At 46.8% G+C, this 26786-nt stretch overlaps 1 protein-coding gene across 3 annotated transcripts; it reads left to right on the forward strand.

Annotated features, from left to right (window-relative positions):
• Positions 1-801: 801 nt before the first annotated feature.
• Positions 802-18055, forward strand: LOC125621805 (uncharacterized). Of its 3 annotated transcripts, none has more exons than XM_075119434.1 (4): positions 802-1327; positions 5899-6030; positions 12551-14465; positions 15139-18055. In XM_075119434.1, exons 3-4 carry the CDS (start codon positions 12713-12715, stop codon positions 16005-16007), a joined length of 2622 nt encoding a protein of 873 aa, XP_074975535.1. In that variant the 5' UTR covers positions 802-1327; positions 5899-6030; positions 12551-12712; the 3' UTR covers positions 16008-18055. The 3 variants fall into 3 exon arrangements, with proteins under 3 accessions (XP_074975535.1, XP_074975536.1, XP_074975537.1); XM_075119436.1 differs by having other exon boundaries at positions 803-1327; positions 15142-18055; XM_075119435.1 differs by lacking the exon at positions 5899-6030.
• The last annotated feature ends 8731 nt before the right edge of the window (positions 18056-26786 follow it).

The raw sequence follows: 26786 nt of genomic DNA on the forward strand, positions 1-26786 counted from the left end.
GGCTCTGGGCGGGGAGGCGCAGGGCACTGTGCAGTTGTGGGAGGGCTGTGGGGGGCACTGGGCAGTGAGTGGATCTGTGGGGGGGGGCTCTGGGCAGGGAGGTGCCGGGCACTGTGCAGTTGTGGGAGGGCTGTGGGGGGCACTGGGCAGTGAGTGGATCTGTGGGGGGGGGGGCTCTGGGCGGGGAGGCGCAGGGCACTGTGCAGTTGTGGGAGGGCTGTGGGGGGCACTGGGCAGTGAGTGGATCTGTGGGGGGAGGGCTCTGGGCGGGGAGGTGCCGGGCACTGTGCAGTTGTGGGAGGGCTGTGGGGGGCACTGGGCAGTGAGTGGATCGGGGGGGGGGCTCTGGGCGGGGAGGTGCCGGGCAATGTGCAGTTGTGGGAGGGCTGTGGGGGGCACTGGGCAGTGAGTGGATCGGGGGGGGGGGCTCTGGGCGGGGAGGTGCCGGGCACTGTGCAGTTGTGGGAGGGCTGTGGGGGGCACTGGGCAGTGAGTGGATCGGGGGGGGGGCTCTGGGCGGGGAGGTGCCGGGCACTGTGCAGTTGTGGGAGGGCTGTGGGGGGTGGTCAGCGGGGGCACTGGGCAGGGAGTGGATCGGGGGGGGGGCTCTGGGCGGGGAGGTGCAGGGCACTGTGCAGTTGTGGGAGGGCTGTGGGGGGTGGTCAGCGGGGGCACTGGGCAGGGAGAGGATCGGGGGGGGGGGTTCCGGGTGGGTGAGGTATGCTGGACATAGTGGTCTGGGGATGGGCACTGGGCATAGGGGTTTGTGGGGGTCTCGGGGCGGTGGGGCACTGTGCGTAGGGGGTGAAAGGGGTGCTGCCAGGGGGGTGCATGGTGCGGCGTGGGCCCGCCCCCAAGGGGAAGAAGCACACCTGACCCTTCTGCACCCGACAGCTAACGCCCCCCACGCCCGAGGGCACAAATCCGCGACCTAACCGGGACCCGGCCAGGATCCACTTCTCTCTGCGGCCCCTTCTCCAGAGAAACCTGCAAAGCCCACCGGGCGCGGGGTCTGTGTCGCAGGGAAACGGGTCCCCCAGCAGGAAGTGCCTTGCGTTCACTGCCGTGCGAAGGCTGCTGCCTGCAGGCCGCTCTCGCCCTTGTGTCCCTCGCAAAAGCCTCCAGCTGCTGGGGCTCCAGCGCCCTGGCCGTGCAAGGGAGAGGTTGATATCGAGGAAGCAACGTACCCGCTGTTTCCCAACAAGCCAGTCTAGTTCAGAGACCCCCCCCGCCCTGCCCAGGACACCCTGACCGAGAAGATAGACCTTCCCTTCCCAAAAGAGCTGGGGCGCCCCCCACATTTCAGGGGGCACAGCCTAGAGCGAAGGTAAGCGGGTTTTTGCCATCACCTTCCAGGTGGAATGAGGCGTCCTGGGTAAACCTGTCTGCAGAGGGGGGAGGTTTATGCGAACCTCTGGGACTGAATTCTCGGCAGTGGCTGGTTGAACTGCCCCATGGTTAGGGTGTTAATTTAGAGCGTGGGAGAGGGATGTTCAGTTCTGTGCTCTGCCTCAGGCTGGGTGAGATGTTGGGAAAAAATCACTTTGGCCCAGAGCCACGAAGGTTCTTTAGGTTCTTATTTTCCACTGATTTCAATGGATGCTGAAATGTCTTTGTGGACCTGGGCTGGAGGGTACAGTTTTTCAAAGGTGCCTAAGTCCTATTTTTAAAAATGTTGCAGGGCCCCCACTCTGCTCTTGGAAAGAAGTTCATAGAATAATAGGGTTGGAAGGGACCCCTGAAGGTCATCTAGTCCAACCCCCTGCTCGAAGCAGGGCCAATTCCCAGTTAAATCATCCCAGCCAGGGCTTTGTCAAGCCTGACCTTAAAAACCTCTAAGGAAGGAAATTCTACCACCTCCCTAGGTAACGCATTCCAGTATTTCACCACCAGTTCCTAAATCCAGACTGTAGGGAGGCACTTCCCAGTGCTTGGGATTCTCAGCTGCAAACCCTTTTTTGGCCTTCCGTGCCTATGCCATTTTAGCAAGGAAGAGGAAGCATTAAGCCCAGCATTTAGCCCAGTGGTCAGAGCGCTCACCTGGGATATAGAGGAGCCCTCATTCAAGTCCCTTCTCTATCTAATGTATCCTTATTGGAAGCATTACAATTAAAGGAATAAATAAATATAGCGTTTATGCCTTTTCCTCATTTTTAGAGAAAAATATGGTTTCTGTACATTTAGTGCAATTCTAAATCAAGTCTAGGTGTTCAGAGTCTTAATGACAGAAGAATCATAGAATATCAGGATTGGAAGGGACCTTAGGAGGTCATCTAGTCCAACCCCCTGCTCAAAGCAGGAGAATAAAGTGCTAACCTGCATTCTTAGAGAAAATGAATTTTAATGCAATGAGTCCATTTCTAAATAGTCATTTAATAATTTAGAAAATCTTAGGGCAGGTCTACACTTAAAACACTGCATTGGCACAGCTGCAGCACTTTAATGTAAAGACTTGCTCTACACTGATGGGAGAGAGCTCTCCTATCCACATAGTTAATCCACTTTTGGGAGAGGCAGTAGCTATGTCAATGAGAGACACTCTCAACTCTCATCAGCTGTGCACGTTAGCCCTGATGTTTCTGAATTTTCTTTCTTTCTTTCTGTCTTTCTCTGAAATTCTTGAAGATTATCCCTCTCAGATGTTGCCTTATTTTCTCACTAATAATACTCAAAATATAAAAATCTCAGATTATGGAGGGTTTTCTACCCTTTTAATCTGCAGCAATTTCCCCTTTGTTTTGGAGAGAAAGTGTTGCCCTGAGTTACTATCCCAGATGTGGGGAGAGGGGCTGAAGAAGGGGAATAAGCTCCCTGCTAATCAACTTTCCCCCTCATGTCTTAATTCCCCCTCCCTTTATGTACATTAAAATTGACTGATTTCCCCAAATGTAGTAAACATCACAGCTGGAAGCTTCCCCCTGTTCAGTCTCTGATGCTCAGGGGACCTAAATATCACCTGAAGTTTCAGGAGAAGGCCCATGGTCCACAGCTCCGTTCCTCAGGCACATAAGAATGGTCAGACCAAAGGTCCATCTAGCCCAGTATCCTGTCTTCCAACAGTGGCCAATGCCACTGAACAGAACAGTGAACAGAAGAGGCAATTATCAAGTGATCCAGTCCCTGTTGCCCATTCCCAGCTTCTGGCAAACAGAGGCGAGGGACAGCATCCCTGCCCATCTTAGAATATCAGGGTTGGAAGCGACCTCAGGAGGTCATCTAGTCCAACCCCCTGCTCAAAGCAGGACCAATCCCCAATTTTTGCCCCAGATCCCTCAATGGCCCCCTCAAGGATTGAACTCACAACCCTAGGTTTAGCAGGGCAATGCTCAAACCACTGAGCTATCCTTCCTCCACCAATAGCGATTGATGGACCTATCCTCCATGAATTTATCTAGTTCTTTTTTGAACCCTGTTATAGTCTTGGCCTTCTCAACATCCTCTGGCAAGGAGTTCCACAGGTTGACTCTGCGTTGTGTGAAAAAATACTGCCTTTTGTTTGTTTTAAACCTGCTGCCTATTAATTTCATTTGGTGATCCCTACTTTTTATGTTATGAGAGGGAGTAAATAACACTTCCTTATTTACTTTCGCCACCCCAGTCATGATTTTATAGACCTCTATCATATCCCCTCTTAGTTGTCTCTTTTCCAAGATGAAAAATCCCAGTCTTATTAATCTCTCCTCATATGGTAACCATTCCATACCCCTAATCATTTTTGTTTCCTATTTCTGAACATTTTAAAATTCCAATATATCGTTTTTGAGATGGGGCGACCACATCTGCATGCAGTATTCAAGATGTGGGCGTACCATGGATTTATATTTATATATCTCTCATTATCTATCACTTTCTTACTAATTCCCAACATTCTGTTCACTTTTTTGACTCTTACTGCATATTGAATGGATGTTTTCAGAGAACTATCCACAATGACTCCAAGATCTCTTTCTTCAGCGGTAACAGCTAATTTAGACCCCATCATTGTGTATGTATAGTTGGGATCATGTTTTCCAATTTGGATTACCTTGCATTTATCAACAATGATATAACAGTGGAGCCATGGACAGGTGGGGTAGAGCACATCTGGTCTGGAGATGGCACTTTCTCAGGAGCCCCTCCCCGGCTGCAGGACAAATCTGAGTGGGTTGGTGTTACTCCCTGGTGCACGAAGTTGCAACACCATTCAGATGTGTTGTGTGTGCTAAAAGTTGTGGTTTCCGCAACAAAGTCGCAGCCTGTGATTTTTTTACCATCTTAACTATTATTTATTTAATTTCCCTTCGGATTCTGAATACTGATCTAAATTCCCCTTTAGTCACCCTTTTTTCCCCTAGTTATTGAATGCCCTCACTTTTGTCTCTAGTTATTGACTATTAATATCAAATCTCCTCAGATTTTGCTGTTTTCCTTGTGATTGTCAGTCTGATTAAAAAAATCTTATACCTTGTACCCTTTCCCACTAATTTTCAAAAGTTTACATAATATCCTCTCAGATTCCCCCACCTCCAACCCATACATAAACCTTTTGAACTGCAGGAATTTGTCTGTATTTTGGAAAGAAACTGTTACTGATGAAGACATACTGACAAGTGTGTTTTTAGGATTTTACTGCTTTAAAACAGGCTCAGGTTTAAAATCATGGAACATGCTTTGTGAGAAATATTCCACAAATTCACCGGATCTCACTTGTTCTCTTTCCCCTGAGCAGGGTTTCCAAGCCTGATGTGGTTTCCTGGTTTGAATGGGGTGAAAACCCATGGGTCAAAAAGGGACCCTGGTAGCTTTGGTCAGCGCTGCTGACCACTGTTAAAAATCCGGTTGGAGGCTCAGCAGGGCTGGCAGGCTCCCTGCCCAGCTCCGCACTGCTCCCGGGAAGCAGCTGGCATGTCCAGCTCCCAGGTGGAGGGGCAGCCAGGGTGGCTCCGTGCGCTGCCCTCACCCCTTGCCCGCACACATAGCTCCCATTGGCCAAGTTAGGGCAGGGTTACGTAGCATGACTCACGAGTGCTCAGCTGGAGGCAGCTGTTGAGGGGTCGTGGCGCACACCTCTCCCGCTGCAGCCCTAGTCTCCTGCTCGCGCTCCTGTGGCTAGACTCAAGCTGCGGTGCGTGCCCCCACGCTCTATCTCCCCGTCGCTGGCACCCAGGCGTTCAAGGTATCCCTGTATCTGAGCACTGCAAGGGGCTCTGGGAATGGGGCTGCTGGAGGGGAGGAGGACGAGACTGCCCCTCCCAGGACCCTGTGGCCTGCAGGGACTCCTGTGCCGCCTCCCTGGTAGGGGCCCGCATCCTGTTGGCGCTGCTTGCCTCAGCCTCCTCCCAGCTCACCAGTGGGGCCCTTCTGGCCTCGGGCACCTGGCTCTTGCCAGTCCCGGGCCTGGTGCAATGGTCTGGCCCTGCCTGGGTCTGGGGCCTATAGTGATTCTACGGGGTGCCCCTTGCCACCCCCACTGTGTTTGTTAACCCCGCTCACTCGCCCTCCGTGGCTGTGGCAGGCCAGGGAGCAAGCTAGAGGCTGGGGATGAGAATTAAGTAAGTGTCAAACCTATTTGTTAAAGCTGTAAAATTTCCAAAATGAACTACAGTATTCAAGCAATTAATGAAGATCCTGTAGTTGCTGGAATGAAAATCAAGTTCACTAGTTCCCAGATGTTCTCTCCTTAACTATTAAGGGCTCTATTTGCTCTAGCCACCACAGTATCTAATATTCTTAACTGAGATTTGCCTTTAGTGTTCAGACCATATAATTAAAAAAACATATTCAAACTTTAAATCCAGTCAAGGATTTGGAAATCTCCCACCATTACTGAAATTGCCACATGTATTTACAAGTGATATTACAAAGTAAAAATCACAGCCAGATTATAAAAGTACACTAATTTAGCATTCATGTGCTTAGATACTACTTTGATGGGTGACACAGACAAAGATACGTAGCTACAGAGTGGAGAAGTCCAGCTCAAAGAACAGAATTATTCAGGCTGAATCATTCAGGATTTGGGTTTCTACATCTAAATTTGAGACAGCAAATGTAAGTAAAATTAATGTTCAAAAAGCTGTTTTTAGTACAGAAAGAGACTTTAATGTACAATCATGCATGATTAAGAAAATATACATGATCTTTAATAGCAACCTGGCTGAAGTACATATTGTGACAGAACTAGGATTTATATGAACTTGCAATATGTCAAGCATTTCTAATTTATTTGTGTTCTGCTGATTTGAAAAACCATTGCAATCTACTTCAGAAGTTGTTGTTGCATCCATACTAGAGAGCCAGTTTTTCACACAAAAAGAAAGTGACTGTACTATTTGTATAGGTTCTTCATATGATGAAAAATATTGTCTTACAAGTTCACAAATTTTTTTTTTGGTAAGTCATTAGTAATTGATATTTATGAGCTGCTTCTCCTCTCATTTCCACTGGTATAAATACAGAGTTGCTCCATCAAAATCAATGGAGCAGATCCTCAATTGGTGCAAATCAGTGGAGCTCTGGTTTTTGGTGTTTTTGTTTTGTTTTTTGTTTTGAGGTATGCTAGTTTACAGTAGCTGAGGATCTGGCCGAGCAGCATTATAACAATGTAATACCATTGTGACAGGAGAATCAAGCCCTTGAATATAGTCAGCATTGACAGTTAAAAACTCTTCCCCCTTTTTTTTAAGCTATCAAGTACTATGAGGTTGCATATAATTGCAAGGCCTGCTTAGCACAGGTATTCTTGGAGAATATCGTAGGAGGTATATAAAAGGATCAAGACTTCATTAAGATTAGATGCCTAAAGATGAAGTTGGACATTTTGAAAATCCCACCAGGTCAAGGGTATGAATCCAGCTGAGGTTGCAGGCCAGTAAGTAGTCCCATTCGGTTCCATAAGAATATTCAGGTGAACAAGGGTTTGCAGCATTAGGCCCTACGTTCAGTCCCACATTCTTGTTAAACTGGCACTCCCAGCAAAGAGAGAGAAGTGTGAATCAAGAGCAACAAGATATCTCATGGCTGGGAGGCTCCACTCCACAGTTGAGGCACATTGGTTAGGGCCACATGGAGAAGCTTGCACTGCTGTTGCTCCCCGGTCTGTTTGTTAGATCTACCTTTTGTCTAATATGTAGATTGTAAGATCTTTGGGGCAGGGACTGTATGTTATAGATGTGTACATTGCTTAGCACAATTGTCTGGTGTAAGTGCTACTGTAATACAAATAAATAATGTTTACAACATTACTTCAGTGTGTTGAGCACTTAAGGTGGAACCATATAGCACTTTTTATAAAAGGTATAACCTAGAAGATATATCATTGGATTTAATCTAATTCTCTGCCCTCTATACAGCTAGGTTTTTTGCACTGGAATGGGTATACAGTGAGATTTGTGACTGATCACCACGTAATAAAAATGTAATTACTCCAATATTTCAGATCAGAGAATAGTATCCTTTTATTTTTTCCAATATAAATTACTTTGTGGTAAAAAGCAGTGAGTAGCAGCTTTGTATCAACTGAGTTGTGGAACAGATGACCTACATCAGTGGTTAATCTTGCTTCTTGATTAGTCTGAGCCCTAAAGCGCCTAAGCTGTATTTTGCACTAAGGTAAATGTTTAATAGTAATGATAATTAGCTAGCAGAATGCAGTTTGATGTTGCTGAAATCTACCCAGGGCCATTTATAACCAAATTTACAGGTACTATTGTTTTCCTTTATCTGTTTGTACATAAGACCTTTAAAACATGGCTTTTTGTACAAAAATTGGACAGTTTTGTTAATCACTTTGATATTATGTGCATTTTCTCCATAGAATCATAGAATATCGGGGTTGGAAGGGACCTCAGGAGGTCATCTAGTCCAACCCCCTGCTCAAAGCAGGACCAATCCCCAACTAAATCATCCTAGCCAGGGCTTCTCAAGCCTGACCTTAAAAACTTCTAAGGAAGGAGATTCCACCACCTCCCTAGGTAACGCATTCCAGTGCTTCACCATCCTCCTAGTGAAAAAGTTTTTCCTAATATCCAACCTAAACCTCCCCCACTGCAACTTGAGACCATTACTCCTCGTTCTGTCATCTGCTACCACTGAGAACAGTCTAGAGCCATCCTCTTTGGAACCCCCTTTCAGGTAGTTGAAAGCAGCTATCAAATCCTCACTCACTCTTCTCTTCTGCAGACTAAACAATCCCAGTTCCCTCAGCCTCTCCTCATAAGTCATGTGTTCCAGTCCCCTAATCATTTTTGTTGCCCTCCGCTGGACGTTTTCCAGTTTTTCCACATCCTTCTTGATGTGGAAAAACTCCACTCCACTTGATACCGGCTGCCAACTAGACATGGAGCCATTGATCACTACCCGTTGAGCCCGACAATCTAGCCAGCTTTCTATCCACCTCATAGTGCATTCATCCAGCCCATACTTCTTTAACTTGGTGGCAAGAATACTGTGGGAGACCGTGTCAAAAGCTTTGCTAAAGTCAAAGAACAACACGTCCACCGCTTTCTCCTCATCGACAGAGCCAGTTATCTCGTCTATAGAAGGCAATTAGATTAGTCAGGCATGACTTGCCCTTGGTGAATCCATGCTGACTATTCCTGATCACTTTCCTCTCCTCGAAGTGCTTCAGATTTGATTCCTTGAGGACCTGCTCCATGATTTTTCCAGGGACTGAGGTGAGGCTGACTGGCCTGTATTTCCCAGGATCCTCCTCCTTCCCTTTTTTAAAGATGGGCACTACATTAGCCTTTTTCCAGTCGTCCGGGACCTCCCCCTATCACCATGAGTTTTCAAAGATAATGGCCAATGGCTCTGCAATCACATCCGCCAACTCCTTTAGCACCTTCAGATGCAGCGCATCCGGCCCCATGGACTTGTGCTCATCCAGCTTTTCTAAATAGTCCCGAACCACTTCTTTCTCCACAGAGGGCTGGTCACCTCCTCCCCATGCTGTGCTGCCCAGTGCAGTAGTCTGGGAGCTGACCTTGTTCGTGAAGACAGAGGCAAAAAAAGCATTGAGTACATTAGCTTTTTCCACATCCTCTGTCATTGGGTTGCCTCCCTCATTCAGTAAGGGGCCCGCACTTTCCTTGACTTTCTTCTTGTTGCTAACATACCTGAAGAAACCCTTCTTGTTACTCTTAACATCTCTTGCTAGCTGCAACTCTAGGTGTGATTTGGTCTTCCTGATTTCACTCCTGCATGCCTGAGCAATATTTTTATACTCCTCCCTGGTCAATTGTCCAATCTTCCACTTCTTGTAAGCTTCTTTTTTGAATTTAAGATCAGCAAGGATTTTTCACTGTTAAGCCAAGCTGGTCGCCTGCCATATTTACTATTCTTTCTATACATCGGGATGGTTTGTCCCTGAAACCTCAATAAGGATTCTTTACAATACAGCCAGCTCTCCTGGACTCCTTTCCCCCTCATGTTATTCTCCCAGGGATCCTGCCCATCAGTTCCCTGAGGTTGTCAAAGTCTGCTTTTCTGAAGTCTAGGGTCCATATTCTGCTGCTCTCCTTTCTTCCCTGTGTCAGGATCCTGAACTCGACCACCTCATGGTCACTGCCTCCCAGGTTCCCATCCACTTTTGCTTCCCCTACTAATTCTTCCCGGTTTGTGAGCAGCAGGTCAAGAAGAGCTCTGCCCCAGTTGGTTCCTCCAGCACTTGCACCAGGAAATTGTCCCCTACATTTTCCAAAAACTTCCTGGATTGCCTGTGCACGGCTGTATTGCTCTCCCAGCAGATATCAGGGTGATGAAGTCTCCCATGAGAACCAGGGCCTGCGATCTAGTAACTTCCATTAGTTGCCAGAAGAAAGCCTCGTCCACCTCATCCCCCTGGTCCGGTGGTCTATAGCAGACTCCCACCATGACATCACCCTTGTTGCTCACACTTCTAAACTTAATCCAGAGACACTCAGGTTTTTCTGCAGTTTCATACCAGAGCTGTGAGCAGTCATACTGCTCTCTTACATACAATGCAACTCCCCCACCTTTTCTGCCCTGCCAGTCCTTCCTGAGCAGTTTATATCCATCCATGACAGTACTCCAATCATGTGAGTTATCCCACCAAGTCTCTGTTATTCCAATCACATCATAATTCCTTGACTGTGCCAGGACTTCCAGTTCTCCCTGCTTGTTTCCCAGGCTTCTTGCATTTGTGTATAGGCACTTGAGATAACTCGCTGATCGTCCCTCTTTCTCAGTATGAGGCAGGAGCCCTCCCCTCTCATGCTCTCCTGCTCTTGCTTCCTCCCGGTATCCCACTTCCCCACTTACCTCAGGGCTTTGGTCTCCTTCCCCTGGTGAACCTAGTTTAAAGGCCTCCTCACTAGGTTAGCCAGCCTGCTTGCGAAGATGCTCTTCCCTCTTTTCATTAGGTGGAGCCCGTCTCTGCCTAGCACTCCTCCTTCTTGGAACACCGTCCCATGGTCAAAGAATCCAAAACCTTCTCTCCGACACCACCTGCGTAGCCATTCGTTGACTTCCACGATTCGACGGTCTCTACCGGGGCCTTTTCCTTCCATGGGGAGGATGGACGAGAACACCACTTGCACCTCAAAGTCCTTTATCCTTCTTCCCAGAGCCACGTAGTCTACAGTGATCCGCTCAAGGTCATTCTTGGCAGTATCATTGGTGCCCACGTGGAGAAGCAGGAAGGGGTAGCGATCCGAGGTCTTGATGAGTCTTGGCAGTCTCTCTGTCACATTGTGAATCCTAGCTCCTGGCAAGCAGCAGACTTCTCAGTTTTCCCGGTCGGGGCGGCAGATAGATGACTCAGTCCCCCTGAGGAGAGAGTCCCCGACCACCATCCCCCGCCTTCTTCTCTTGGGAGCGGTGGTCATGGAACCCCCATCCCTAGGACAGTGCATCTCATGCCTTCCAATCGGTGGAGTCTCCTTCTGTTCCCTTCTCTCAGATGTATCATCTAGTCCACTCTCCACATTAGTACCTGTGGAGAGAACATGAAAACGGTTGCTTACCTGTGTCTGCGTTGCTGATACATCGACGCTCCCCTTTCTTCTTCTGGAGGTCACATGCTGCCAAATTGCTTCACCATCCTCCTGTCCCCGCTGCGCAGCCTGCTCTGAATCTTCAGAACATTGTGCCCGTAGAAGCATATCCTGACATCTGTCCAGGAAATCTTCAGTTTCTCTTATGCAACGCAGGGTCAATCCTTGTTTCTCCAGACCCTGAACCTTCTCTTCCAATATGGAGACCAGCTTGCACTTCGTACAGACAAAGTCGCTTCTGTCCTGTGGAAGAAAGACAAACATGGGACATCCAGTGCAGGTCACAACAGCTGAACAGTCCCCATCCATACTACCTTCCTTCTATGAGCTTCCTCAGGAGTTGTCGTGACTACTCAGAGAAGCCGGCAAGATGTAAGCCGCAGTGGGCTCTCCCAAGGCGAACTCCTCTGTTAGCCTCTCTGCTGTTCGCTGCTCAGCTGGTTCGCAGCTGACTGGCTTTTTATAACAGTCAGGCCCACTCAAGGTTCACCTGGAACATAGCACCCCAAATTCACACCTTTCAAACAACCAGTCAAGCACAAGGTCAGACTGTCAAACTGTCCCCACAACAGACATTCAGATACTCACCAACACAGCCTCCCTAATGCAGCCCTTAGTGTACCTTCTTTCAGGCAGATCCCAGGCAAACTCCCTCTGTTAGCCTCTCTGCTGTTCGCTGCTCCAGTTACATTGTGTCCTCTTTTGTACGACATTTAGCAATAAACACTCTTCTGGTAGAGTAATAAATAAAATAAATTAAGGGCTGCCCTCATGCCAGATTGTGCAAGTAAACCACCGTTTTTGGTATGGTTACAAGTCTCAAGGTCACTTGGCACCCATAAAAATAGCACTGCCCATCACCAATAGGGTGATATTTTGAGATGATGTGACAATGTAAACATCAGGACATGACAAGGACCATTGAAAATTCTCATCTTACAACTATACGGCAGTTTGATATTTTTTAAACTATGCCCTGCTCTCTTCTGGATGGGCTTTTTATTGTCTTAAAGATTAAAACAAAATTCTGAATATATTATCTTAATACAGTTGACTTAATATATCAACATGTTACTTCCTTGTTTTGTTAATCTGGAGAGTCGCTGGTATCAAATGTAAATTATATTTTTATCTTATAGCTGTCACATCATTTTGCCATGGCTTAATAAAACTGCACTAACCGTGAAAATTGTAAGCATGTGGTTTTGCGTTTGATGTGCTAGCTGCATCAGTTCCTGCTGTTCCCGGGGGGGTGCTAATTGAACTGCTGCAAATATAGAGATTTCCTTGCAGAATTAGATGTTACACAAGCTGGTCAAAACACCTATGTTAACTTTAGCTCCACTGAAAACAGAAAAATATAATATAATATAATACAATATAATACGCCCAATTTTACGGGGACCTGTGCAGTCAGAAGTATTGACCGGAGACTAAAAGTCCGGTTACCATAATTTTCTCTAGTTTTCTAGCGTCCTGTAACTAATAAAACCTGAAATTAGCATAATATGTCTGTCAAAAATATATTTGATTGAATCTTTGAATAACTTTTTCAGTGCACAGCCACAGGCAGTGGGGAGCAACTGGCCTTTAAAGAGTTAAGAGCCTAGCCAGCAGGCATCAACAGTCATCTACCTTGTTAGTGTTGCCACATCCACAGTGGACACTGTTTTATCTATCGGCTAAACTGTGCTGCAGTCAGACCAGGGCGAGGTGAAATGGCAGAACCTGAAAAGCAAAAGATTCAAAGGTTGTCCAGTACAATCGATAAATTCTTTTTAAAGGCTGATACCTCCGAAGAACAACACATATGCATGGCTGAATTGCTTTTAACATACCATGGAGTTAAACACCACCACAGCTACCATTCTCAAGACTGTGGAAATAAACTGTACCCCTCCATTTTCACCGATTCCAAGATCGCCTCCAAAATTCACTGTGGAAGGAGAAAAGCGGAGGCTTTGATTGAGACTGTATTAGCCCCCCATTCATTGAAACTGGCTGTGCAAGACATTGGATCAACATCGTTCTCAATAGTGACAGGTGCTTCTAATAAAGGGAACACAAAATTATTCCCAGTTGCTGTCCGCTACTTTAATAAGGATAAGGGAAGCTGCACATGTATCATAGACTTTTTTGAGGATGCAGATGAGACATCAGAGGCTATTGCAAACAACTTACAAAGTTGTCTTCAAAATGCCAGTCTGATACATAATAAAATAGTGGCATATGGAGCAGACAACGTAGCTGTCAATTTTGGAAAACACAAGTCTGTTTTGGTGCACCTAAAACGAATGTTGGATTTACCAAACCTTGTACCAGGGTACTGCAGTGCTCACATAGTGCACAATACAGTGAAACATGGCTTGAAAATGCTCTCTTATGATGTAGAGAACTTGGTCATCAAGGTTTTCAGTGAATTCTCGTCCTGTGCAAAGAATATTAGTGAACTTAAAGAGTTCCTTGACTTCATGGAGACAGAATATTCAGAAATCTTATGCCATGTACCTACACATTTTTTGACCCTTTTCACTGCCGTCGACAGGTTACTGAAGAATTGGCCTGCACTCAAGTCTTACTTTGTGAGCAAAGGAGAGGAAACAGTGAGTTGCGCAATATGGGCCTTTCTTTCTGAGCAGGAGGTTGCAGTATCCGATGATGACATTATTACGCTTCCCGAGCTGTACATCTACTTCGTGCACAACATTATGAGCCATTTTAACAACACCATAAAGGTTCTTGAAAGTGATTACATTCAGGTAACTGAACTGTATGCTATATTCAGCAAGCTGAGAAGAGAGATTCAGATTCGACAAGAGCAAGGCTTCTATGGATACAAGGTGACACAGTTCTTGAAGCAACTGCCGCCTAACGAGCAGAATAAATTTGTTGGAGATGCCCAACAGGTTTACACACGCATGCTACAGTACCTGGAAAAGTGGTTTGATTTCAGCGAAAACTCTTTCTATATGTTGTGTGCGCCACTCAATCTGGACGGACCTCTTGAACTAGACAAACTGTGTGCTTTGACTACAAACTTGGACATTCAAGTGGACGGAGATGAACTATTTACAGAAATGTGTACGCTGAATGATGTGCTACCAACCCTAAAGAGTTTGACAAATGATCCTGAATTGACATTGTGTCAGGAGCAACAAGAGCGCCATCATCGAATCAATGTCTCTGAGGTATGGGTAGAATTCTTTAAGCACTGGGAGGCCCCAAACTTACTTAAAATTGTGCAGCATGTGCTTGCTATACCACCCAGCAACGCATTTGTGGAACGCGTTTTCAGTGTTATGAAGAACTTGTGGACTGATGAAAGGAGTCGGCTCCAAGTGGACCTGGTGAAAGCTGAGCTATTCATGCACTTCAACTATAAAATGACATGTGCTGAGTTTGCTGGATTTTTGAAGACAGAAGCGGCTAAAGAGCTTGTGGTGGCAGCAAGAAAAGAACAGAAGTATAAATGTAAGTAGTTTTAATTGCCACTCTCATTAAAACTGTTTTTGTTTAATTTTGTTTGCTTCTTCTTTACACTTCAGAAGAAGTTAAGAGTTTTTTAATTTTACAGTAGTGTTTAAAACCTCTCCCTGGTGAGGTGAAGGGTATTTGAATCACACGTTCCATCTCCCACATTCAAACGGTTGCAGCACCTGCCTTCTCCTGGTGCCTGCTTGCGCCTTGCAGTGAAAATGAGCAAGTGTGGGGGAGAGCGAGCGACAGAGGGAGGGGGGATGGAGTAAGCAGGGGTGGGGCCTTAGGGAAAGGGTGGGGCATGAGGGCGGGGCCTCAGGGCAGGGGGTGGGGCAAGGGTGTTGGGTTTTCCGCAATTAGAAAGTTGGCAACCCTACTTCTAAAGTCCCCCAGGGTCTGCTTCATCTTAGCCAGGTCAGAGTTGTTCCTAGAACTCTAGACGCTTGGCAGTAGCTCCCTCTCCCCTGACCTCCCTGCCTCTGATTGTTCAGATGGGATATGGTGTCCAGATTTGTCCCCTTCTCTCTCTCCCTTGGGAAAGGGTTTGGGGAGGATTCTGTTCGTGATTTTTCACTTTCTCCAATGCTATTTGGGTTTGTTTCTCTCCTTTCCCCCTCCAGTGCAGGGAATGACTCATGTTTGGACTCTCTCTCTCTCTGTGTCCCAGCAGGTGAGGGGATGATTGAGAATGTGGAAGAGAATCCTCAGCAGGAAGATCCTGAACAAGTTGAAACTCATGTTACATTATTAGAAAGATCTGAAGCGATTGTGTCCTGGAGTCCAGAGCATGGAAAAGCTAGTGAGTATCAGCACCAGCCAGAGAGACAGCAGGGAACTCAGTCAGGGAAGAACGTGGGTAAATCCATTCAATGTGAAGGTGGTTTGAAAAATCTTAGTAAAAACATGATGCACCAGAGACTCTCCAAAGGGGAGGGAAAAAACACATGCACCGAGTGTGGGAAAAGCTTCAGTCGGAGTTTACACCTTATTATACATCGCAGAACCCACACAGGACAAAGACCTCTTAAATGTCTTCAGTGTGGGAAAAGCTTTATTGACAACCCAACCCTGAAAGTACATCAGAGAATCCACATGGGAGAAAAACCCTATAAGTGCCCTGACTGTGGGAAAAACTTCAGTGAGAGACCACACCTTATTGGCCACCAGAAAATCCACACAGAAGCAAAAACTTTCATATGCTCTCAGTGTGGGGAAACCCTCTGTAACTGGTCAACCTTTCTTAGACATGAGAGAATCCACACCGGAGAGAGATCTAAACCTTATAACTGCCTCGAGTGTGGGGAGAACTTCCGTGATAGGTCGGGTCTTAGTAGGCATCAGAGAATTCACACAGGAGAGAAACCCTATAACTGCCTGGACTGTGGAGAAAGCTTCAGTCGGCGCTCAAACCTTACCAGGCACCAAAAAGTTCACACTGGGGAGAGACCCTATAAGTGCCTCAAGTGTGGGAAAAGCTTCAGTCGGAGATCAACCCGCAGTAGACATCTGAGAACCCATTGGGGTGAAAGTGAATAAATGCCCTGACAAGGGCTGGCTGAAGTGAATTATACTGAAGCAGTTGCACCACTACAGCTAAAGTTGAGACTAGCTTCCTTTTTAACTGCCAGTTTTTCTGTGTGCTCTAAAATCCACATGTGGACTTGGATTGTCTTGAAAATTGCTGTGCCTCATCTGGGCCGGGGGCAGAGCTAGTGATGGGAGGTTGTAGTCTTTTGGTCTAGGGGTTCCTCAGATACAGCTCCCCCAATAAGGAGCTGCTTTTACTATTCAGATAGCTCTGAAACCCTATGCAAATTTAACCCCCACGAAAAGCAGGAAATATAACATTAGAGAACATGCTACCCCCACAACATAACCTTAACTCTGCCCTCTTTGAGTGAAGTCCCAACGTACCGATAACACACATTAGCCCTCTACCTTTACAGATGCTACAGAACACTTAAGGAATCGAGCACCGATGAGCAGTGTAGGACAAAGTCTGCCACCTTCTCTTGATAGGAAAGACTCTGGTGTAGGTCAGGCCTAGTGAGCAGCTGCCACTTACACTCAAAAACCAAGCCTACTCCACACAAACCACCCCAGAATTGCAAAGTGTTCCCATGCCTTCACCCCTGCACTGAGGATTCCTTGAGACATGGCTTTCACTGACCCCGCAGTAAGCCCTGGAGATCCCATGACATATGCCACCAGATTGCTGACAGTCTCCATGGCTATACTCCCTTGTGCATTTCTACTGACACAGCCTACAGAATTCAGCACTGCAGTGAACCATAACTGATCCTTTTAAAGTACACCTGCACCTCTTCTCATATCACAGTGACAGCTCTGCCAGCCTGCTCCAGCTAATCTCTTCACCATTCAACACAGCTACGCCTCACACAGTGAAGGGAGACGAGTGCATGCAGATGAATTCTAGGATTCAAATCTGTGGAATACAACACAAGCAATGGAACATTTTCTTAGTCCTTCATATCTAATTATTATGGCAACACAGTTACTGAACCATTCTCACTGGCTATTGCCAGCTCTAAGGGGGCAGAGTTAAGGTTGCATTGTGGGAATGACATTTACCTTAATTTCTTAGTTTTTAGAGGTGTAAGTTTAGCTACTCTCCACATTGTGGAAGGGCACAAGGCAGTGCTGGGCAACCTTAGCTCTGCATTAACTAAAGTTTTGGACAGTTAATATATTTGCTGATTCCAAAAATGACATCACCGTTTGACTTTTCAGTGTCTGGTGTTAGGAGACAGTAGTCATCTCCCATCTGCTCAGCCCTCCTCTGGCTCTGCCTGGTTTAGCAAAGAAGCCCTGATCAGCCCCTCCACTCTGCTGCCATCCATCTCTGTCTCAGCTGGAATCTTCTATCTCATCTTACCTGGTTCCCCAGCCAGTGTCCTGTGGACTGGGTATCTGAGGAACCTTTCATACCCTTTATTCATAAAGACGCCCAGGGACCTGAGGTGATCCAGTATGAAGGGCCCAGGAGAGATGGGTGATTGGCAGGAAAGAGCCTGTGTTTGAGCACAGGGGGATGGGAACCAAGGGATTGAGTGTGTGAATCAGTGAGTGATGGTGAGAGCGCTGAGACTGGAGAACTTGCTGCACTAGCTGAGCACAGCTTGTCATTACAAAGAGGAGCTGTAGCCGTAGCCAACACCCAGAGAAGAAGCTAAGACAGTATTTGCCCAGCCACAGGTGGCTCACAATTACAGTCTGAAGGATCTGGCAGCCCTGTAGCTGCCAACGACTTGGAGAGAGATGGGCATTCAGCTCAGGGAGTTCAGTCATAGCCCTAAAGCGCTCTCTCAGGGTTGCAACATTTGGTTAAGACCCCATCAGAGTGCAGTGAACTCAAGGGGAAATTAACGAATTGCCGGTGGTTCTGCCTAATGAAGAAATTTCAAGAGCAATTAGAGAGCAGTTCCAAAGTAATCCTCTGCATTTGGGGGCAGCAGCATGGTGTCCTGGTGGGTCTGCATGTGTGTGTGTGAAAAACAGGATCTGGATTATATAAATTGATGAGGAGATAATTTTGACATTTAAATAAAACAGTTATTGTCCCATTTCTTTTCAGTCCCTCACTATAGGAAACGATCACCAGCGACAGTTAATTTCATTGGAATCAGCCCAATTAACCTTCTAAGGATGCGTATAAATGATGTGCACATGACTGGTGATGCCTTTCTCCAAATAGAGGGTAGGGCTTAGTGAGGCTCTTGTGTGATAACAAGCTGGTCACAGGGAATTCAGTGAATGGAGTTATTCTTTGATGCACAGGGCCTGTTTTGGGTGACATTTTGCCCCCTCTACTCTGGGTAGTCCCTCTCCCAGAACCATCTTCCGGCCATTTCTTTTATTTCTCTTTATGCTTCATTCTGGTGAAGAAAACCTGCAGATACAGACACATCTGGAATCTGCTTCTTCAGTTCCAAACCCATCTGTGAGAGGAGCTGGGATTGCTCATTCCAGCCATGCAGCCCTTGGGATTCACACCCAGATTTCTCACCTCCTACCTACCTCCTCTCTGCCCTTCTTCCCACATCCTGCCAGAGCTTCCCCTGCTGTCTCAGACCCCTCCCATCCAATGCTTTCCAGCCCCCCTAGGGATAAAATGATTCACCGCAATCCCCACCTTGGTCTCCTATTGCCGTGGCTGCTGCTACCACGTATCCTCTGAATTCCCACCTTTGCCTTGCTGTCCCCCAGGTCTGACCCCAAAATACCACAGCTGGGACCTTCCTCTTTGAAAATCCCCTGCTTCTGTCTTCTAAGATTAAGTTCCAGGGCCTGGTCCCGCTGTGACAGGTTGCCCCACTTAGAATGCCACCTGAGGTGCTGAGATACCACAAAGCCTGCCTGTTATGTCAGCCTGGGCACCTTTTTTACTTGTCTTGCTGAACCAGGCTATTGAGCCTCCTCCAGAACACATGCAGGCAGGGCCACACCCAACTGCAGAACGAACAGACACTGAGATCAGTTCTGGGAAGGCTCAGCTTAAGGGACTTGCCCCAGCACTCAGGTGTCCACCTCCCTTGGAGTGCAGACCCAAAGGTATATTATGAAATCCGCCTCCTCCCTCAATGTGGAAGAAAGTATGCATAGCCCTTACCCCCCCACGCTCTCCCAATTGTGAATTGTACAAAGGGGGTTATATTATAAACAAAAAATAAGTTTATTAACTATAAAAAGTGAGTTTTAAATGAATATAAGAGATAACAGACAGAACAAAGCCGATTACTGAGCAAATAAAACAAAATACAGAAGCTAAGCTCAATATACTTAAGAAACAGGTTACAAAATGTAGTTTCTTGCCCTAAACGTTATTTTAGGCAGGTTACAAAGTTTCCGTGGTTTAGCATTCCAGTTATATTTCTTTTCAGATTGGATCCCTGTCTCAGTCTGGACTACCCCCTTGCCTTCCCTTCAGGTGTCTTTAACAGTCTTTCTTCTTGGGCAGATAGGCCATGGAGAGGAGTCCCGTTTGCTTTTCTCCCCACCCTTAAATAAGATTTACACAAGGTGGGAATCCTTTGTTTCCCAAACTTGACCCCCCTTCTCTTTTAGTGGAAAGTTACAAGCAGTATAAGATAACGTTTAGTATAAGGTGACAAGACCACCCGACCTAGTAGTGTCACAGTTATGTCCCAAGACACCTCCCAGGAGGGAGAGAGATTAGTATCTTCATGGTCTTAATGTTCCTTCCTAATGACCAATCAAATCCATTAATGGGCAGCAGGTTTAAAACAAATAAAAGGAAGTTCTTCTTCACACAGTGCATAGTCAACCTGTGGAACTCCTTGCCTGAGGAGGTTGTGAAGGCTAGGACTATAACAGCGTTTAAAAGAGAACTGGATAAATTCATGGAGATTAAGTCCATTAATGGCTATTAGCCAGGGTAAGGAATGGTGTTCCTAGCCTCTGTTTGTCAGAGGGTGGAGATGGATGGCAGGAGAGAGATCACTTGATCATTACCTGTTAGGTTCACTCCCTCTGGGGCACCTGGCATTGGCCACTGTCAGTAGACAGGATACTGGGCTGGACGGAACTTTGATCTGACCCCATATGGCCATTCTTATGTTCTTATGATGGCCTGTCTGGTGGGGGTTTTCCCAATACACACCCAGTTGTAATTGTTACATAGTCCATATTCCTAACTTTACATACAGAAATGATACATGCATACAAATTGGATAATCACATTCAGTAAACCATAACCTTTCCAATGATACCTTACAAGACCCATCTTGCATAAAGTATATCTCAGTTATGTCATATCCATATTATAAAGAATATGGAGTGTAATATCACACCCGCTCACTTCTACCAGCACCTGGGTTCAGGCTAGAGCCCTGAGGAGACTAGAACAGGAATTAAACTGGAGTCAGAAGAGGTTGGTCCCTCCAGGGCTACATGTTGCATCCGGAGAGCAATAGAGCCAGTAAGGAACTAGCTTGTTTCACAGCTTGCTAACCAGAAGGGGCCCTAGGCCAGAGCATCAGGGCCCAGGTGCTTTCCCATGTTCCCATGGCTAAGAGAGGGCACGCGGCCCCCTGGGATGCAGGACCCTGGTGCAGGCACCCAGCCCATTGCCCCCTCCAGCCATGAGGTCATGGCCTGTAAACCTAATTTCTAAGTGTTACACTCACCCAATCGGGAAACAGGAACTACATCTTGTGACACGGGTCAGTCAGAAACAGTTCACATAGCTCAGATGGTTTTCAAGTCTTATTTGGCAAATCACTTTGAATAATGAATAAATCCAAGAGAATTGTGCTCCGTCTCTGGGTAACACTCAGGGAAAGGAGCTGAATTCCTGCCACTCCTTATTCCCTGCACGTTCTGTGCTTTGTGATTCTTGGGGCCCTTTTCTCACCCCTCTCTGGGGTTCTGGCTCTTCCTGCCTATTATTCCCCTTTTGCTCTGCTTGGGAATCACTACTAGTCCTGCGGTTCCTACCACGTGCAGAGAGCACTGTACAGACCAACGAGGAGACTGCGCTGGGAGCTTGCAGACCCCTTTGTGCTGCTAGTGGGATTATTGTGATTATTCATTAGTATCTGTCAGTGCCAGGCACATCACAGAAGACCCATGGGCATGGCTTCTGCCTGGGGAGCTCACACTCTGCACATGTTTAAATGTTCCCGGGCATAGAGGGGGGGGCTGAGCGTTCCCTGGAGAAGAAGGTTTGAGGAGGGGCGGGAAGGTGGATGGAGGCCGGGGGAGCAGGGTCCAGGCAGAGGTGAGAAGGTGTGTGTTTGTGTGGCCAGGGTCGAGTGCATATGAGGGGCAAGGGATAAAAACCTTCCTGGGCTCCTTTCCTTGAGCAGGTCCCATTCACCCAGCCTGGGCCCACTGCTCACACAGCCCTGGGGCTGGGCTCTCACTTCCCTTCCCCTGGCCCAGCTACCAAATCCACTTTCCCAGCTCTCCCCACCCCTCCCTCCGTCGCGCTGGGACCAGCTCCCCTCACGAGGCTGAGTCTGCAGCGCAGAGCAGCCCATCCAGCAGGGCCCTGGTGCTCTCACTCCTGCCTCCGTGCTGCCCCCTGAGGCCGTTTCACTCCCCTCCATGGGCAGAGAGTCTGCCAGGGTAGGAAATGCCAGGATGTTCCCCTCACTCACTGGCCCCATCACATTCTCTGGGCTCCTGGGCTTGCCTTTTCTGTGGGATTCTGATAATGCAGTTAATGGCCCGGAGGGGACCTGGGAATCCTGCAATCCCCACCCCACTTCTGTTCCCCCCCCCCCCCCCCCACGTAATGCTGAGTAGGACCCAGTCAGGGGTAGATAAAGGTCTCTGTCACACTGGTCACTGTGTGTAACGGGTGTGAATTCAGTTCAATGGGCCTAGGGTGACCAAACAACAAGTATGAAAAGTCAGGATGGGGGTGGGGGGTAGGGTAATAGGTGCCTATATAAGATAAAGCCCCAAATATCGGGACTGTCCCTATAAAATCAGGACATAGTTACCCTAAATGGGCCTGAAGCACATGCTGATGGGCTGTAGTGAATTGGGGGAGGGGGAGCTAGTTGCCAGGTTCCTCCCAGAGAAACATTGTCCAATCAGGGGCAGCAACTTCAGCCCTTACATTAACCAACACCTCCCCCCTCCCACCCCGATTCCCCCAGTCCCTTTTTGGACACATCCTCCCATCTCAGCAGTGCTCTGGGCTGTGGCTGAATCAGATCAGGGCCTTCCCTGGAGCCATAGGTCCCCTTGCTCACAGCTCTCTCTGTTCAGCCCCAGCTGGGTGGGAGCATTTCTCTAACTGTCATCCCCACTCATTTTAGAAAGAATTGGATCTGAAATGTTTGTAATGCAAAACCTACGTTCCTCACTTTCCACCCGCTTTAAACAACATAGGGTAATAGGTGCAGGGAAAAACTGAAGTGGGAACTCTGTGCAGTGAGGGGGCCTGAGATGGTAGGGCAGGAGAAATAACTGGGGCAGAGGGGCCCCGTCTGCCAGCAAAAGCCATGTCACCCCCAGCATCCACCATGTCTCCTGATACATAGAAATCAAACCTGTGGTGGAAGGAATGGAGGAGTTGCTAACATCTTGGCCCTGGCATTTCTACGTTACATCATCCCATTGTAACTCCCTTATCTCTGTCCCATTCTCTCTTTCTCTCTGCTAGTTGGCTGCCCCCTTTGCTGGCCACTGCTCCTTCCCCAGTGTTACAAACACTCATGATTTTGTCACGAGTCTCATGATAATGTTTTCCTTAAAGCCCAAGCTCCTGGAGTCAAGTGGAGATGTGATGATTTCAGCTTTCATTCTTAAAGAAAAAGTAAGTTTCTAGCCCTCATGGCTGTGGAAAAAGCTTCAAAATGTGACCCCCAGTTCACCCTAAAGGCTTAAAAAGCAGAAGGCAAATAAAACAAACCCCAAAGCTGTTATTCTTACATAATCTCATGATTTTAAAGGCAGTCTCATGGTTTTTGGTGAGCCTGACTCATGACTGTTGAACATTTGGGGTTGGCAGTGCTGTTTCCCCATCATGGACAGGATCTGTTTTCCCCACTCTCCCCCTTCTATGGGTCTGCCTACACCATCAAACTACCCGCTATGGAATCTGGTCTCTGGACAGAACAACCCTGGCCCGGCTAACACCTGAATGGGGTTTGCAGTAGAATATGGTTCTGATCCACGTTCCCCTTCCCTCAAGTAGTGCAGGGTTCTGCAGACACCCCCTGGGGCGGTGCAGCTCCTGAGACCTGGGTCAGTCCTGTCTACACTGCAGTGCCCAGCCATGCTCTAAGGGTTTTGAGAACCATGATTCATTTAATGACATCCCCAGAACAAAACTGAGAATGCAGGCAGGGCCCAGACCTCTCTCCCTTCCCTGGTTCCAGACTTCTCTGCTCCTGGATCCCTCCCTTCTGCCCACTCTGCCCCTCCCCAGGATTGTCCCATCCTACTTCTTGGATCTCTTCCCCTCTGTAATTTCTTCCCCTCTGTAATGTCTGTAAGCAAGGACTGGCCTGTCTTGGGAGATCTTGGGAGACAGGCCAGTCCTTGCTTACAGACAGCTCCCCAACCTGAAGCCAATACTCACCAGCAACCACACACCACACAACAAAAACACTAACCCAGGAACCTATCCTTGCAACAAAGCCCATTGCCAACTCTGACCACATATCTATTCGGGGAACACCATCATAGGACCTAATCACATCAGCCACACTATCAGAGGCTCGTTCACCTGCACATCTACCAATGTGATCTATGCCATCATGTGCCAGCAATACCCCTCTGCCATGTACATTGGCCAAACTGGACAGTCTCTATGTAAAAGAATAAATGGACACAAATCAGAAATCAAGAATTATAACATTGAAAAACCAGTCAGAGAACACTTCAATCTCCCTGTTCACTCGATTACAGACCTAAAAGTCACAATACTACAACAAAAAAACTTCAGTAACAGACTCCAACGAGAAACTGCTGAATTGGAATTTATTTGCAAACTGGACACCATTAAATTAGGCTTGAATAAAGACTGGGAGTGGATGTGTCATTACACAAAGTAAAACTATTTCCCCATGCTTATTTTTCCCCCTACTATTACTCATACCTTCTTGTCAACTGTTGTAAATGGGCCATCCTGATTATCGCTACAAAAGATTTTTTTTCTCCTGCTGATAATAGCTCACCTTAACTGATCACTCTTATTATAGTGGGTATGGCAACACCCATTTTTTCATGTTCTCTGTTTGTGTCTGTATATATATATATATATATATATATCTTCCTACTGTATTTTCCACTGCATGCATCCGATGAAGTGGGTTTTAGCCCACGAAAGCTTATGCTCAAATAAATTTGTTAGTCTCTAATGTGCCACAAGTACTCCTTGTTCTTTTTTCTGTGCAGATAGGGATATAAAAGGCAGAGGAGGAGAGTAGGTGACAAGGTGGAGAGAGGATCCTGGATCCCTGGTTTGGAGGGAAACAATTGCCCTGAGACATTTGCCTTTCCTTCTCGGAAATTATGTAAGCTCCCACCCCCCCCAAAAAACCCAACAACACCTTCGCTCTTTTTCTCTCTAATGATCTAATATCGATATAAAATCCATTCAAAATTTCTGTATTCCCCATCTAATTACGGAATTAGATTTAAAATCTCCTTTAATTTTGCCCCTTCCCTGTAGATTTCGGTTATTAGTATAAAATTGCCTCAGATTTTCCCAATTTCCACCTAATTCTGAAATACTGCGATAAAATCTTCACAGATTTGGGGGATTATTCACCCTTTTGAATGGCAGCAACTTCTCCTGGTTTTGGAGGGAAACAGTTTCCCTGAGTTCTTACACCAGTTACAGAATTAAACCACTCAATAATCTACTTTCCCTCACATTAAGGAATCAAATTGTTCCTCTTTGCATCGATGAAACTGATATTTTTCTGATTAAAGTGACCTGCTTTGTGGTTCATAATAAAGTTTGGTCCTTCCCCATTAGGAATAATGATGTTTGTATTGCTGCTAATGGGGCAGTTGGCCATCTTATTGCCCCAGACAAGGCAGGATGAGGAAGAATGAGGGGTTTCCCTCCCTCCAGGGCTGCTCCATGCTTCCTGGGTCCCTAGTGCAGCAATTCCCAAAGTAATGGAAGGACTAGCTGGGGGTCCGGGAAGTTGTATCAATTAACTACAGGTTGAGGAGTCTTTTTGCAGAATCCCCGGAGTGGGTGTGATTGTTTTCATATTCCTGAAGGGGAAGTGGGGAATTGAGTTTTTAAATGTTTACAAAATGCCACCCTATGTAGCACTCAGGGTAGCCCAGGAGGAGAAGGGAAGAATAAGGTCTCTGAAGGAGACTGCCCAGACCCAGGTTATCCCATCCCAGCTGCTGCTGCCCACTCCTGGCCACAGCCCAACCCAGCTCCCCACAACCACCAGCTGCCATTCACCTGCCCTGCCCATTCTGCTGCCCCCTCCCCAACAGCTATGGACCCTTCCAGCTCCATTCCCCTTCTGTGCTGTGTTAAAGCCACATCAGCCAGGGCTCCCTGCTGCCCATGTTGATGGCAGGGCTGCGGGAAATCAACATGCTCTAGTTATTTATTAAATATTGATATAAATTCTTCCCAGAATTTGCTCATTTTTCTCTGATTGTTCAAAAATATTTTCAATTTCCTTTGCTCTAATTAGTAAATATTCATAGAAAAAGCTCCTTAGATTTTATTCCTACTTCCAACCTCCTCCTTTAAATGTCAGGAAATCCTTGGTTTGGAGGGAAAACACCTGGACTGATTCCTTCTCCCGCATGGGGAAGCAGGAAGGGGGAAGGGTTAAAACTTCTCAGTGACCCACTTTCCCCTTACATGAGAATCCAGATGTTTCTCTGTTTATGTCAATACAACCTGATTTGCTTGGTGAAGTGGGTTTATTAGCATTACCAATTTTGACCTGAACATCTACTCAAAGTTCAGACCACTGTGGGTTTTTTTCCCCAGTCGGAAGGAGAAATTGAAGATGGAGTCTTTGATGCAATTTTGTTTATTTACAATTGTACAAAGTGCTGTTTCCCGGAACACAGAAGGAATCAAACAACAGGGGACAGCATCCTTGCTCAGGGAGAGCACTTCAGACAGCACCCCAAAAGCTCTCTGTCCAGGCTTTTTCCAGGGTTGAGTTGTGGCTGCTTCATCAGGCTATATCTTTCTGTGCTCTGTCTGCTGCTTCTGTTACCTCTGGTCAAACAATACCCAGTGTAGCCCTCTGTCCACATAGTGCTAACTTCTGGACTGGCTTGCCATATCCCTTTGGCTTAGGTGAGGCTGCCCAGCCATTTCTCACAGCTATCTTAAATGAAGGGTACAGGCCAGACAGTTTGACAGGTTTAACCCAACCCATGTATCTATGTTTGGTAAAACTACAGTAGAATTTTTCCTTTAGGAGCAATTTCCAGGAAGATAGCATAGTGCCCTTCATGAATATTTGGGAAGTAAGTTCCACACACAAGTGGTGACAAAAAAAGCACTTAAGACTTGTCTACACTGGAAGGTTATACTAGTGTAACTCCCTGTGTGGACACTGTTATTCTGGTATAAGAGTGGCTTTTTACAATTTTTTTGTGGTTTAGCTTATATCGTTTGGTAAAGAGTTTAAGCTAAACTGAAAAAAAGCCACTCTTAGACTGAAATAACAATGTCCACATGGGAAATGTACTGGTAAAACTGCACCTATGTAACTGGTAAAATTTTCCAGTGTAGGCAAACCCTAAGATTAGGGTGACCAGATGTCCCATTTTTAGGGACTTTTTCTTATACAGGTGCCTATTACCCCGCAC

Source organism: Caretta caretta, chromosome 14 (genome assembly GCF_965140235.1).
Source record: "Caretta caretta isolate rCarCar2 chromosome 14, rCarCar1.hap1, whole genome shotgun sequence".
Taxonomy (NCBI): Eukaryota; Metazoa; Chordata; order Testudines; family Cheloniidae; genus Caretta; species Caretta caretta.

What these genes read in the sequence shown, in the direction of transcription:
- LOC125621805 (XM_075119434.1), top strand. Translation starts at nt 12,713, where the DNA reads ATGGCAGAACCTGAAAAGCAAAAGATTCAAAGGTTGTCCAGTACAATC. An exon ending in AAAAGAACAGAAGTATAAAT is followed by an intron (nt 14,466 to 15,138) that starts GTAAGTAGTTTT and finishes TCTGTGTCCCAG; the next exon opens with CAGGTGAGGGGATGATTGAG.